The following is a 13,911-nucleotide window of genomic DNA, read 5'->3' as shown; positions in this document are numbered from 1 at the left end:
AATGGGGCTAATAATAGCACCTACATCCTTAAGTTGCTGCAGCAATCAAAGGAAATAATATTTGTAAAACACTTAGCACAGGCTCTGGCACAGTGAAGGAAGAGGTAGCCAGCTGGGTCGACAGATGATGGAAGAGGAGTGTGTGCCAATTGAGTTCATCATCTGCTGTCTAGATTACTGTTTGTTCCTTTGAATCTAGACATCTTGCTCCTGGCTCCCAGATAGACCAAATGGATGAGTGAGAGAAAAGATGCTCTATGCTGATGACATTTTAAGTTGGATTTAGTTCTATTTACACTTTAAGTGCTACTTTAAGCAGAAGTGAAGACAGAATAGTCTGCTGACTTTTTTTAGGAGAATTGTCCATACATGCAGGCATGTATATATGAAAAGCATCCTTGGTGAAAATAGAAGAAAGTAGGCAGGATTTCATGGAAGATTACCTAGGAAGGAAGACATCTTAATACTCACATCACTAAATGAGATGTGGAGAAAAATAAGATACACCACCTATTAGTAATTTATTAGTAATTATATTGAAAGACATTTTACTTGGTTTATCAAAAGCAACCTTAAAGATTTTAGTGAAATGTGGTATCATATATTCATATGTTAAATTTATAAAAGACTTCAATGGATGTAGCATTGGAAATTACTATAGTCAATAATATGGTGAATCACAGAGCACTAGGACTTTATATGTCATCTAGCATGTCCTGTACCAGAACAAGAATTTTGTCTACAGTATTACTAACAAATAGTCACCCAGAATTTCCTGAAACCTCTAATGAAGAGTCATACAAACTGGGGGAGGGGGAAAACATGAGTGAAAATGTGTATTATTCAGATTATGACACACAATTGAATGAACAGTATACTGAGATCATCAATTGATATGTACATCTCAGATATTATAGGTAAAACAAAAATTGAGTGGGATAAGAAGATAAGACTATTACATTGAGAAATTATGTCAACCTTTCAAGGACCCCACATTGATAAGTGCCACCAAGGTCTGCTTCTTTAACAATCATATTTTCCCACTGAGACTACAAGGCTGTGAATACTGGAATACACAAACTCAGAAAAAGAAACAAAAATTGACAATATTACCAAGCATAATGACAAATTAATGATGGGTATAAATTGGTGGTATCATGTTACCACTTATTACAGCATCATATAAATAATTGATTTGGTCATGTTGCAAGAGTAAGAGACAGAGGATGGACAGTCAGCATAATATATTGGTGACATAGAGATAATCAAAGAACAAAAGGAAATCAATCTGCTGAATGGAGAAATATTGCATGGAGGATTTATAGACAAACATTAATACATGCTATCATATGGAGGTAGCATGACTAACACCAGTTTTTTTGCTATCCAGACTAATTATCACTGTTCCTATATTGGTATGGAATCCACAAATGAATTAAAACCCAGAGATAAAAATCTTTTGAGCATTGGTTCAGTATAGATGCCTTTCACATCTGATAGTTAAATTAAAATTGATGGAAAACATCAATTTATTTGAAGTCAATAAGCATTTATTGAGGTCCCAGAACATGCCAATAACTGTGCATCTTCTTGGTATTAAAGGACAAAAATAAAAACCCTTGCCCTTATGAAGCTTATGTTCAGTAAATGAAATACAACATATACACACATAAGTAAGTTAACAAAATACAAAGTTATTAGAGAATGAGAGGAGTGACACCAGGAAAACCAACAAAGAAACAAACCTTTTGTGACACTTTGGTTCTTGAATGAAGCTAGAGGTTTTAACAAGTGGAGAGGAGGAGAGAGAGTATTCTAGACACCAGGGAAGCAGTCTATGGAAAAGAAATAGAGGGAGGAGTTAGAATGTCATGTACAGAGGAAAGAAATAAGTTGCTTTGCCTGGATTATAATGTGAAAAGCACTTAAAATTTTTTGGCTGGTTCTAGACTGTGAAGGCTTTTGAAAGCCAGCCAAGTTTGTATTTGAAACCAAGACGTAAGAGGGAACCTGTGAAGATTCTTGAACTTGTTAAAATGCCTTCTTGCCTATCTAGGTAGGGGGAGTTTCAGGGATTTGTGCTTTCAGGTGAAAAAAGAGCAAAGACTTTTAAAAATCAGATATATTTGCAAAACTGAGTTGCTAATTTTCATACCATGGCAAAGACAGTATTTCATTGCAAATGACTTGAATAATAGAGTAAGGTGGAAGGGTGGGAAGCTTATTTACTCTAGACACTAAGTGAAAGCCATGAAACACAGAGGGGAAAAGACAGCTTCATTGAAAATAAAATATTCATGTTGATAACTTACATAAAACAAAAGATGGAGTGTTTTCTGCAGGGAAATTACTTTCTTTGATGAGCTCCATTTATGCATGATGGAGTTTTAAATTTTTGAAAACCCACTTTGGTCATTTTTTCTTCCTTTCAATCCTGGTGGTTTTAATTTCCAAAATAAACAGATAGATCTGAAATTTTCTTGCTAAAAGGTTCTTATTCTGTTTAAAGTTAAATTTATGGCATTAGGAGGAAACAGAATGGCTTTTTACAATGACAATGACAATGACTAGAAAATCAATATTTAAGGTATCAGCCTCGTGGACTGCACGGTGAGAAGTGGTTCCATTATGTTTTGAAACTGCCCACTGATGAAATGCATCTTAATTTACTTTGTTCATTTTAAACATTGTTTTGCTTGGAATGCCTTCTAGAGGGATTCTGGGTATTGGATTTGGTAACTAGAAGCTGGAGTTTTGTAATAGATTTAATTGGTTACAATCTAATATGCACCATGCTCCTTTTGCAGCTTTTCAATGAACAGTAAAATGAAAGGAAGGGAGATAATGTATTACATGGACTATCTATGGTGGATTTATTGTAGCATATGGGCAAGAGTTGCTTAAAATACGAAGTCATGGATGGGTTGTGATCTTTATTGTTGGAAAGAGTATCTATATCAATGAGATCAGAGAATTACCAAAGCATTAGAGTCCTGGCATCTACTCTCTGCTAGCTGTATTTGCATGGTCTACAACCTGTGTGTCAAATCTCCAAAACGAAAATGCAGATTGCTGCAGATAATTCTTCCACCAGGTGGTTTAGTCAGAAGGCATTCTAAAGACCAAACTTGAAAGCAACAATGCAGGAGGCCTTACATCTACATACTGTATATCACACTAATTAGAAGAAAACAGATAACAAAATCAACAGTCTTTGAGTACCAGCACCTCTGAGTTCCAAGTGAATATGAAGATGAATGTGCTGCTCTTGATTTACAGTATTCTCTGTTTATGTACATCGCAGAATAACCATGCAATCAATCTCACCCAGCTTGAAAAGGATTGTAAGTCCCTGTTCCATGAAGGGCTGCCTTCATGGCAGAGAGGAGAACTGAAGGTCAAGATTGGAGGTCCATCAACAATCATTTCAATGAGACATTTTGTATCAAAATTTTCTAGTTTTGTGAGTATCAATTTCTGAAGTAGAAAGTAATATGTTTGGAGATTCTAAATATGTGTAGTGGTGACATCTGCTAAAATAAAAATTGTTGTTAATTTTTGGGGAACCGATGTCATAACCAGGTGATTTATGCAGTAGTTTCTCCTTGATAATGATCCAGTCCCAGCAGTTTATTAGTTGAATTTTCAAAGATATTTTGGGATCTAACTTTGTAGCACTTTTTTGTGTCTCTATTAGTTTACAATGGATAGCAAGATTCTCCTATATAATTCTGGCTACCTGATCGTGTCTTTCTAGGTATTAGGTAGGTGTTAATTTTTTTCTACTTTAAATTTATTTTTTTTACCCAATTACATGTAAAAACAATTTTAACATTCATTTAAAAACTTTTGGTTTCTAAATTTTCTCCCACTCTCCATTCCCCACTCCTGAACTGGGAAGGCAATCAAATTGATATAGATTATACATGTGCAGTTATGCAAAATGTATTTCTATGTTACTCATGCTGTTAAAGAAAACAGACAAGAAACTCCAGGAAAGAAAGTAAAATGTACTTTGATCTGCATTCAAATTCCATCAGTTCTTTCCCTGGAGATGGAATACATTTTTCATTGTAAGTCCTTCAGACTTGTCTTGGATCATTGTATTGCTGAAGATAGCTAAGTAATTCACAGTTGATCATCATGCAACGTTGCTGTTATGGTATACCATGTTCTCCTGGTTCTGCTCATTTCATTTTGTATAGGTTCATTTAAGTCTTTTCAGATTTTTCTGAGAACATCCTGCTCATCCTTTTTTATAGCATACTAGTATTCCATCACACCTACATACAACAACTTGTTCAGCCCTTCCACAATTGATGGACATCCCTTCACTTTCCAATTCTTTCACACCACTGAGTGGCTATAAATATTTTTGTATGTATAGGTCCTTCCCCCCCACCTTTTTTGGCAAGACCATTGGGGTTCAGTGACTTGCCTAGGGTCACACAGCTAGTAAGTATCAAGTGTTGGAAGCCAGATTTGAATTCACATCCTCCTCGCTCAAGGGCCAGTGCTCTACGCATTGCACCACCTAACTGCCCCTTGTGTTTTTGTAATCTCTTTGGAATACAAAACTACTAATCGTTTTGCATGGTCAAAGGTTATACATGATTTTATAGCCATTTGGGCATAATTCCAAAACGCTCTTCAGAATGGTTGAGTCAGCATTAAGTGCTAAGTTTTTGCAACCATAATGTTACATATTTTCTACCGTTTCCTTACATAATCAGTATCAAATTCCTTAAGGAGATACATATACATATGTATATATATACATACATACATATATGGATTGTGTACATATATACAATATGCACACACACATATACACACACACTAATTCCTGATGATGAGAGGCTTAGCAACGCTAATCAAGACAATGACCAACCACAGTAACAAGGAGCTCATAATGAAACATGCTACTCACTGGCAGATGTATAGATGAGGGACTCAGAGAGCATATTGATGTTCATGTTTTGCTTCTTTCTTTTAACAAAGCCAATATTGGAATTTCTTTTGCTTGACTATAAATTCTTGTAACAAGTTTTGTTTTTCTTGCTTTCTCAATGGAGGTTTAGGCTTAGGAAAATGGGAGGAAAGAATTTGGATTTGAAAATTAAATTAAATTAATTTTTCATGGCAATGACCTGGTTCTATACTGCCCCCATACCACCTTTCAGTTCTGTAACAACACCTATGAATAAACCATTTTTTGACACTTCTTGGCCAATATATTGTTGACTGGGTTCAAGTGGATGTTGCCCATAGAGGATTTTTTGCGGTTGTTGTTTTTGCAAGTTTGCCATTTGGTGGCCACATTCTGAAGATAAGCCATTTTTTCCCATTACATTTAACAAATACAGTGTCATATAACTACAATCAGCCTTTATAATTACCCCATGAAATAGTATCCATTTTCTTCATATGCATTTCTGCAAAATTTTAATTTGCTTATCATGTATTTTGAAACATCTATCAAACTTTTCTCTCCTTTTGGACAAAAAAGGTTTTTCTTTCTATTGTCACCTTTAGGTAACTGCCCTGTTTTTGTTTGAATACACGTGAAATCCAATGTCTTCCATTTTGATGTTTAAAAATCCACACTGACTGGCATTGCATAGGTATTAATTATTCTAATCACGTTTGTCCCTACTGGCCCTCTTGTTATTGCTGTTGTTTTGGTTCCTTTTTCTAGTAGAAGGATTCTTTACCGGGGTGCATGAGTCCATAAATTTAATTTTTCTTATTTTTTTACTGATCTCTAATTGAAATTTGGAATTTTCATGAATTATGAATGTAGGCAATAAATATTCTGAGAAGTGGTCCGTAGGCTTTGTCAGGCTACTAAAGGGGTCGGGGACAGAAAAAATAATAAAGAAATCCTGCTCTACTGTTATTCAGCTAGTCAGGAAGAAGAGGAGAGTAGCCAGAAGAATGGGAGCAGCCAGAGTTGAGGGATAGCAGAATATGAATGGACATGGCTCCAACTATGGCAGTGATGGATAGAAGTAAAAATCCTGGGTAAAGAAAATGGTCTATATTGCTCCTCCCTAAACATCAAGCTTATTCTATTCTTATGTGTCATTGGTGATACACAAATGGTTATCTAGATAACTAGATATATGGTCTGTAAAGAGTGAATTCAAAACCAGAAGGGGTAAATTTACCTTCTGTTGCCAGTTCTCACAGTGAGTATTTGCCTATAATTAATAAATGGTACATGAGTATCTTTATTGTTTCCATTATCCATTGAATTTTAAAGAACTCGACTCTAGTTCATACTGCAAACACAGTTAATTCTAGTGAAAATATTTTTAAAAGAAACCATATGTTAATAATATTGTTATATATAATTTCAATATATTAAAGATACTATATAATTTAATATATCATATAGTACAAAGTATCATACATGATATTGTTAATATCATAATAAAACCATATATATGTTATCTACATTCCCAAATCGATTATTAGGATCCCCTGAATCAAAAAGATATTAACGTGAAATGTTATAACCTTCAGCCTCTATAAGATTAGACTTTATACACAGTCTCCTGAGAGAATTAAAGTAAATTCAGGAGTTAAATATCAGACCACCTACTGCACTGCCCATGTATAAGAAGGAGGCAGTAGCGTAAAAAAAAATATTCTAGATAGCTGTAGGGGCAAATGTTCCAAGCATCCATCAGAATATGAAGGTAAGGATCATAATTCTTAATACTTGGTTTTAGAGATAGAAGATACTTGAAAGAAATTGACCTGCTGTTAGGGATGGAGGTACACAAGACGCTATTTCTATCATACATCAAACATGAACATGACATGGAAAACAATACATAAGAAAGAGATATGAAAGCAGATTTTTCACAGGTTGCATGAATTCAAGAATCTATATAATTCACTTAACTTTTAGATGACAAATATAATATTGAAACAGATACAATTCCATTTGAACATAGTTATAAGGAATTTTACTCAAAATAAATAATTGTGTGGTCACATTAGCATAGACACCCATGTAGTTAGAGTGCTGATATTCCACTTAGTTTTTATCAATCATGTAGATATTTATCATGGGAATTTTCTACTCATTTTCTTCTTTATATTCGTTAAAATGATGCCATGTTCTGGCCAGTGTTGTACCAGGGGTTCATTTTGAAGTGGATCATCTCTATATATATACTACAATAATATACAAATCAAACCTTAAAAGCATAGCTAACACGTCTCTTAATGATGATAAGGCCACAGAGAAAATGCATTTAGATGCAGCCTCTATTTCTATATATTTTCCACATTTCCACAATTATACCAATGCTAAAGGTATTAGCATAAATTATTCCTTTGCAGCCATCACTAGAAGTGTTCATACAACTCAGTCTATCTTCGGAGCCACTATTAAATCTGGCATCTAATCTTGGTTTTGAGGTTCCGTCCTGTGTGCTTCTTCCGGTACCATGTGGATACTATTACATGTTGAACATTTTGTCTTGGGAAATAAAGGAATGGCAAAAGGTAGTCATAAATCACAGGGAACCCCAATGAGAGGGATATGGAGAACATGGTCAGTGTTGGGGAGTTGTCTCCAATAAGCTCTAGAAATTGCCAGTACTATATATAAGGTCCTCAATTCTGATGAAATTTGTAAATGAAAAGAGAAGCTATTTTTATTTCCTACATAAAGTTCCTGCCTTTGGTTTGGTAACATGCCCCTACAGCATAGGAACTGATGTTGATGCAGAGAACAAAATGTCTGAAAAATGCAAATATTCTGGAAACAAGTATGGTTTTAAATTATAAATCATGTATTCCACTCACTCTGGGATTCCCTTATTAACGTAAGGTTAACTATGGATGTATGGATACTACTTTGCTTGAGTCCTTGTCTGCATAATCTACTAAAAGTCAAGTTAAGAAGGTTAAAACAAATAGTAAAACATTTATTTTGAAAGAGTGGCAAAGTAAAAAAAAAGGAGGTAAATCATGAAATACTTTGCTCAGCTCTCTGTACATAAATTTCTTATACATGTACCCTCTATTAAAAAAAGGTTTTCCTGCCTGTTTTTTCAGTAAATCCTTAGAAAATAGAAGTTCCAGGGTGAGGTAAAGTTTCAGCTTTCAGTGTTTTCTATGGCTTAAAAACTTCTCCCATTTGAGTTCTCAAGGCTCTATCATTTGGCAGCTAATTATGCCTCCTCACTGCTTTAGGGGTCAATTTGCCATAACTCCTTGGTGTAGTCTAAGAAATCTTTTGCTTCTGCTACTCCTCTACTGCCAAGATCCAACTGCCTCTGTAGCTGCCATCTGCAGAAGCTCTGCTGTGAATTCTATAATGCATTCTGTAATATATACAAGGCTATATTCATTATTTAGGACTTTTGTATATCCATTCTTCATGAAAGTAAGCAAAGCAATCCTGCTTACTAGAAAATATATACAAGCATATGTACATTTATATATCTATATTGAAATCTGAGATTCCCTTACTCCAAAATTTGTAGTCTTTTTATGTAACAAGTTTTCTACCTTACCAAACATCCTTTGTTAAAAATAGGCTTATGTCCATATGTAGAATCTCAAGAGAAAGCTCTCAATCCTTTTCTCAAAGTCTCTTTGTCCTGTCACTAGAGAAGAAATCTAAAGGCCATGTCCTTTTTACTTCCTAAGAAGTAACTTAGACATGAAATATATATATATATGTATATGTATATATACACATGTATATACAAATATATGTATCTATGTGTATTTATGTATACACACATATGTGCATATACAAACATATATGTGTATGCACCGTATATATATGGATATGATTTATTCTTCTGCATATTTATGTAATTTTATTGTTTCATGTCATTTTCCCACAGACAACTAGGAAAAGTTTTTTGTCTTGACAATTTAAGACTTTATAGATAATTCTCAGATTAACCCAAATGGAAGGGGTTTTTTTTGTTATTTTTATTTTCATTCCCCAATTTCCTCCCTCCTTCCCCTTCCCCCTTTCTTCCCTCCACCTATTGAGAAGGCAAGAAATATGATGCTCATTATACATATGCAGTCATGCAAAACATATTTCTACATTGCTGTTGATGCGTTGTTTTCAGTTGTATCCGACCCTTTGTGACCCCAATTTGGAGTTTTCTTGGGAAAGATACTGGAGTAATTTGCCCTTTCCTTCTCCAGTTCATTTTACAGATCAGGAACCTCAGACAAACAGGGTTAAGTGACTTGCCCAGGGTCACACAGCTAGTAAGTTTCTGAGGGCCTCATTGAACTCGGGAAGATGAGTCTTCCTGATTCGAAGCCCAGTGCTCTATCCGTTGTACCACTAGCTGTTCGTTCCTATTTTTACATTAGTTAGCTACATTGCCAAAAGAAGCAAGGGAAATAAAGTGAAAAAAATATTGTCTTTACCCTGTACTCAGAGATCATCAGTACTCTCTCTGGAGGTGGATAGGATTTTTCTTCATGAGTCCTTTGGAACTGTTATGAATTATTGGAGCTAAGTCTTTCACACTTGATTACTGTTACAATACTGCCATTACTCTGTGCAATATTTTCCCAGGTCTCGCTTCACTTTGCATCAGGACATCTAAGTCCTCAACTTGTTCAGCCATTGCCCAATTAATGGGTATCCCCTCAATTGTTAATTGATAAAGGTTACACATTTCTAAAATCTGTGGAGAACTGAGTCAAATCTATAAGAATATGTCATTCCCCAATTGATAAATGGTCAAAGGCTATGAACAGGGAGTTTTCAGATGAAGAAATTAAAGCTGTCCATTGTCATATGAAAAAATGCTCTAAATCACTATTGATTAAAGAAGTGCACATTAAAACAACTCTGAGGTACCATATCACATGTATCAAATTGGCTAACATAATAAAACAGGAAAACAATAAAGGTTGGAGAAGATGTGGGAAAATTAGAACACTAATGCATTGTTGGTGGAGTTGTTAACTGATTCGGCCATTCTGGAGAGCAATTTCGAGCTATGCCCAAAGGGCTATAAAACTGGCCATAGACTAACAAGGCTGAGCCCCTGCCCAGCGGCAGAGGCTCCAGTGGCTCCAGCTTCTGCTCCAGCTCTGGGCTCTGGCCGGGGATGGGGGCCCCTCACTGAAATCATAAACCTGAAAAAAAATTACAGATCCTCAACCAGTCATCCCGACCAAAATCCAGCAAGTTTAAAGAGGGGTGGGGAAGAGAACACCCCCAACCCTACTGTAGCATGTGGAAACTGAACAAGAGCAAAGTGCTTCTGGATGATTCTCCCGAGGAAGAGGAGAGCAGAGGAGAGGGCAAAGTGCTGCCACCTCCTCCAGGAACAAGGACCAGTTACTTCAAGATCAAATTACCTCCTCAGTGTCTCAACTTGCCACGAAGGTTCAGGGAGCCAGGTTCCGAGGTTGGAAAGAAGTGACCTCAATGTTTAGTAAAGATGATGAACAGCAACTACTAGAAAAATGCAACTCTCCAAAGTTTAAAGGAACGAAATTAAGAATAAAAGAAGATGTGAAGACTGAAAAGAAATCTGGATTTTGGGACAGTTTGATGTTAAAACAGAATATGCAATCCAAGAAACCAGATGAGATCGAGGGATGGGAGCCACCTCAGATTACTCTTGAAGATCCAGCTACTGATGTAGATGTCTCTTCTAGGGACCATCTCTCCCGGCCAGGTTGGGAAGATGAGACTAAAGGTTCCACTAAATACACCAACTTGACCAGCTCAGGAAACACTTCCAGGTGGAGTATCAAGTCAGCCAGAAAGTTGGTCAGCATGAGACGGCAAAGCAAAGGTAATCTTACTGATAACTGGGAAGAATTAGAGGAATAATGGCAATTTGAAATACTTTATAAATGAAAATGTTTCTTGATGTCCATGTATAATCAAACCAAAATTTGCTCAATATTGTACCCATATGCTTAGTTTTGCTCAGATTCTTTTAAATATGTTCTCTGTTACTTTTAATTAGTATATCAACAGATGATTCATCTGTTTTCTTCATTTAAAAAGAAAAGAAAACCTCTTTTGTGACTATTTTTCATATTTGGATTTTTCCAGTAGTTCAGATTGTTGAGATAACCAAAAGTACTGTATTTCCTTTGTGAATGGATAGACTGGTTTTGAATTTGACTGCCTTATCCAGAAACTTGTAGGCCCTTGGGATCCTAAGACTTTTGAAGCTACAGATGTTAATTTTGGATGACTTCCATTAAAAAAGCCAGTGTTGATTTGTACTTGGCCACAAAACTCTTCATGGCATAGTTATAATTCCTACGTTTTTTGTCTGAGAATCTTCTTTCCTTGTTTTTTAATTAGTCATTCTGCTTCTGTTTGTATGTTGTATGAAATATGAGACTATAGCAGTTGTACAATTTTCTTCCGTTGCCCGGAATTTGCAGAGAGTCAGTAAGTCTTCCAAAAGTTAGGCTAAAAGTTACTTAATTTAGCAAAAAATCAAAATTTGCATAAAAAACTTGCTTAAACAATAGGAAAGTAAAGGGTTATAATTGAGTGCAAAATGTCAAGTAAAAAATTTATATTCATTCAATGCCTGTGGAGAAATAGCTTCTTATTTGCACACGAATAGCAACAATCTTGGTTTTGTTTTGGTTTTATTTTTCCTTATTTCTCCTTCTTGACTTTTAAATATTGATCTTATTTTTAAATTACTTATTTCTTAAAAGTCACTGTGCTTTTATGTTGTCAGGATGACTAAGGAATGATATAATGTGTGCTAACTACATGTCTTAGTACTCTTTCATTTTGGTTTGGGAATTAAATTGTTATACTTCTGTTCAGTATAGATTTCAAACGATATAAAACTGAAAGTGCCTCTCTTTCTATTACAACCACAGATTTGGGGTTAATTTTAAAAATTATATTCTGAATGTAATGGGTGTTAGTTACATCTTATCTTGTAAAAAATGCCTATTTTTAGCAGAAAAATAATTTATGGCTGATCCATTGTTATCAACTATGAAGTTACTTCTTGAAGTAAAAAATGTTTAAATCTCTAAACTTCTATTGTTGTCTTTAACTGTGCTCATGTTGGATGTCTATGGCAATATGTCACTGCACCAGGGATGCTTAGATAGCTCTTTTATCTGAATCACCAACTTGTGTGAGGAGAAAAAAAGTCATAACTTTTATTGGTAAAGAATAGTTTTTCCTTGGGGCTTTGTCAGGAGGAGGTATATGCTTCAGAACACGCAATTTACCAACATTAGACTGTCTCTGTCCCCTGCAACCCATATAATGCAATTGTACTTCTGTGCACCTCAGTTTAAATGGACTTTCCAATTAATATCTCTATGGAAAATCTGAACATGCCTTATCATAAAACTACTAAGTGTATAAAGAATTCTAAAAATACAATGTTTTAGGAAAAAAGATTTTCTTTGACAAGAATAGTCAGAACGATGCTATATTTTAAAACTATACGTGAAGTAATTTTAATTAGGTTTTTTGTTCTTAATATAATAGAAAGCTTTGTTAATACTATGTTACTTAGCCTTGTTGGAGAAGAAAAATAATTTCCCTCAGGTAAATAAGTTGATATTTGATTTTTGTCTCCAGTGTCTTTGTAGCAGTGTTTGCTAAAATTACATAAGGATGTATTTCATAATTCACAGAACCATTTCATAGTTCATTAAAAAAAAAGCTTAAGATCAGAAGCACTGTTTTTGACACGTCTTCAGCTAATGCTGACACAAGACAATAGAAACAAATCAATTGAAGACCTTATGACAACCCTTTAGCTGAGGAGAGAGGTCAGGAAATGTCATTACTTCTTTCCTCTTATTGGGAGTTCAGTTATACCACGACCTATAAGGATCACTATGCCTTGCACAGTTTATTGTCAAGTGCCTGTGTTTCACCTTTTACAGTATTTGTGATGCACAGCTGGAGAAATAGCCCTATATAATTATAAAAAACTTCCCATAATCTGAATTATTCTGGAGTTAGAACTATGTTTGGATTAGAATTTATTGTATAACTTATCTGAATTTTTGTTTCCCACAGATGAAACATATTAAAATGAAATATTAATGTTTAATTAAAATTGTGTCTGATTTGAAGGGAAAATGAATGTGTGATTTTAATATAATTATTTATTATATTTTGTAGGAAAAATTCTTTTGAAGAAATTTTCACTAAAGTGAGTTTTTCTTTTGTTCTTTTCATAGGCATTTCATTAAATCTCTTAACCAGAAAATATTGAGTCCTTAGTTTGGGCTTTAAATGTTTATATATCCTGAATATGATCAGGAATACTGGATGCATGCAACAGGGATAGAATTTAACTCCTTAATGCTTTGTTTGATTTTCATGAGAAATCGGTCATGCTTCATAAAAGGTAGATTTAAGGATGAATTTTGAGGTTTTACAAAAACATTTTTACTTAAATCTTTTTCCCCATTGTCAATTTGCATGATTATTAGCTTTGACTTACGTTAATGTGTCAGATGACTGTAATAAGTCACATAGTGACTTGACTTTTTTAGCCTCATTTTCAAATGCAAAAAATACTTGTAGAATTTTCACATAAATAAAGAAATAATTTAAACAGGAAAAAAACCTGGCCATAGCCTTCGATACAGCAATACCACTAGTAGATCTGTATCCCAAAGGGAGCATAACCATAGGAAAAGGACCCACAGGTACAACAATATTTATTGCAATTCCAAGAATTGGAAATTGAGGGCATGCCCATTAGTTGGGGCATGACTGAAAACGTTTTGGCATATGAATGTAATGGAATACTATTGTTCCATAAGAAATGGTGAGCACGAGGATTTCAGAAAGACCTGGAAAGACTTTCATGAACTGATGTTGAGTGAAGTGAGCAGAACTAGGAGAACATCGTACGCAGTAACAGCAACATTGTGCAA

General features: G+C 34.8%; 1 protein-coding gene across 1 annotated transcript; it reads left to right on the top strand.

Annotated features, from left to right (window-relative positions):
- The first annotated feature begins 10,241 nt into the window (after positions 1–10,241).
- Positions 10,242–10,849, top strand: LOC118833161 (testis development-related protein-like). The gene is given in 2 exon segments (XM_036740557.1): positions 10,242–10,332; positions 10,335–10,849. Coding segments are annotated over 2 exon segments (606 nt in total).
- The last annotated feature ends 3,062 nt before the right edge of the window (positions 10,850–13,911 follow it).

Source organism: Trichosurus vulpecula (genome assembly GCF_011100635.1).
Source record: "Trichosurus vulpecula isolate mTriVul1 chromosome X unlocalized genomic scaffold, mTriVul1.pri SUPER_X_unloc_2, whole genome shotgun sequence".
In the NCBI taxonomy this organism is placed as follows: Eukaryota; Metazoa; Chordata; class Mammalia; order Diprotodontia; family Phalangeridae; genus Trichosurus; species Trichosurus vulpecula.
The sequence above is the reverse complement of the archived record's forward strand: the minus strand, read 5'-3'. Positions and strand labels throughout refer to the sequence as shown.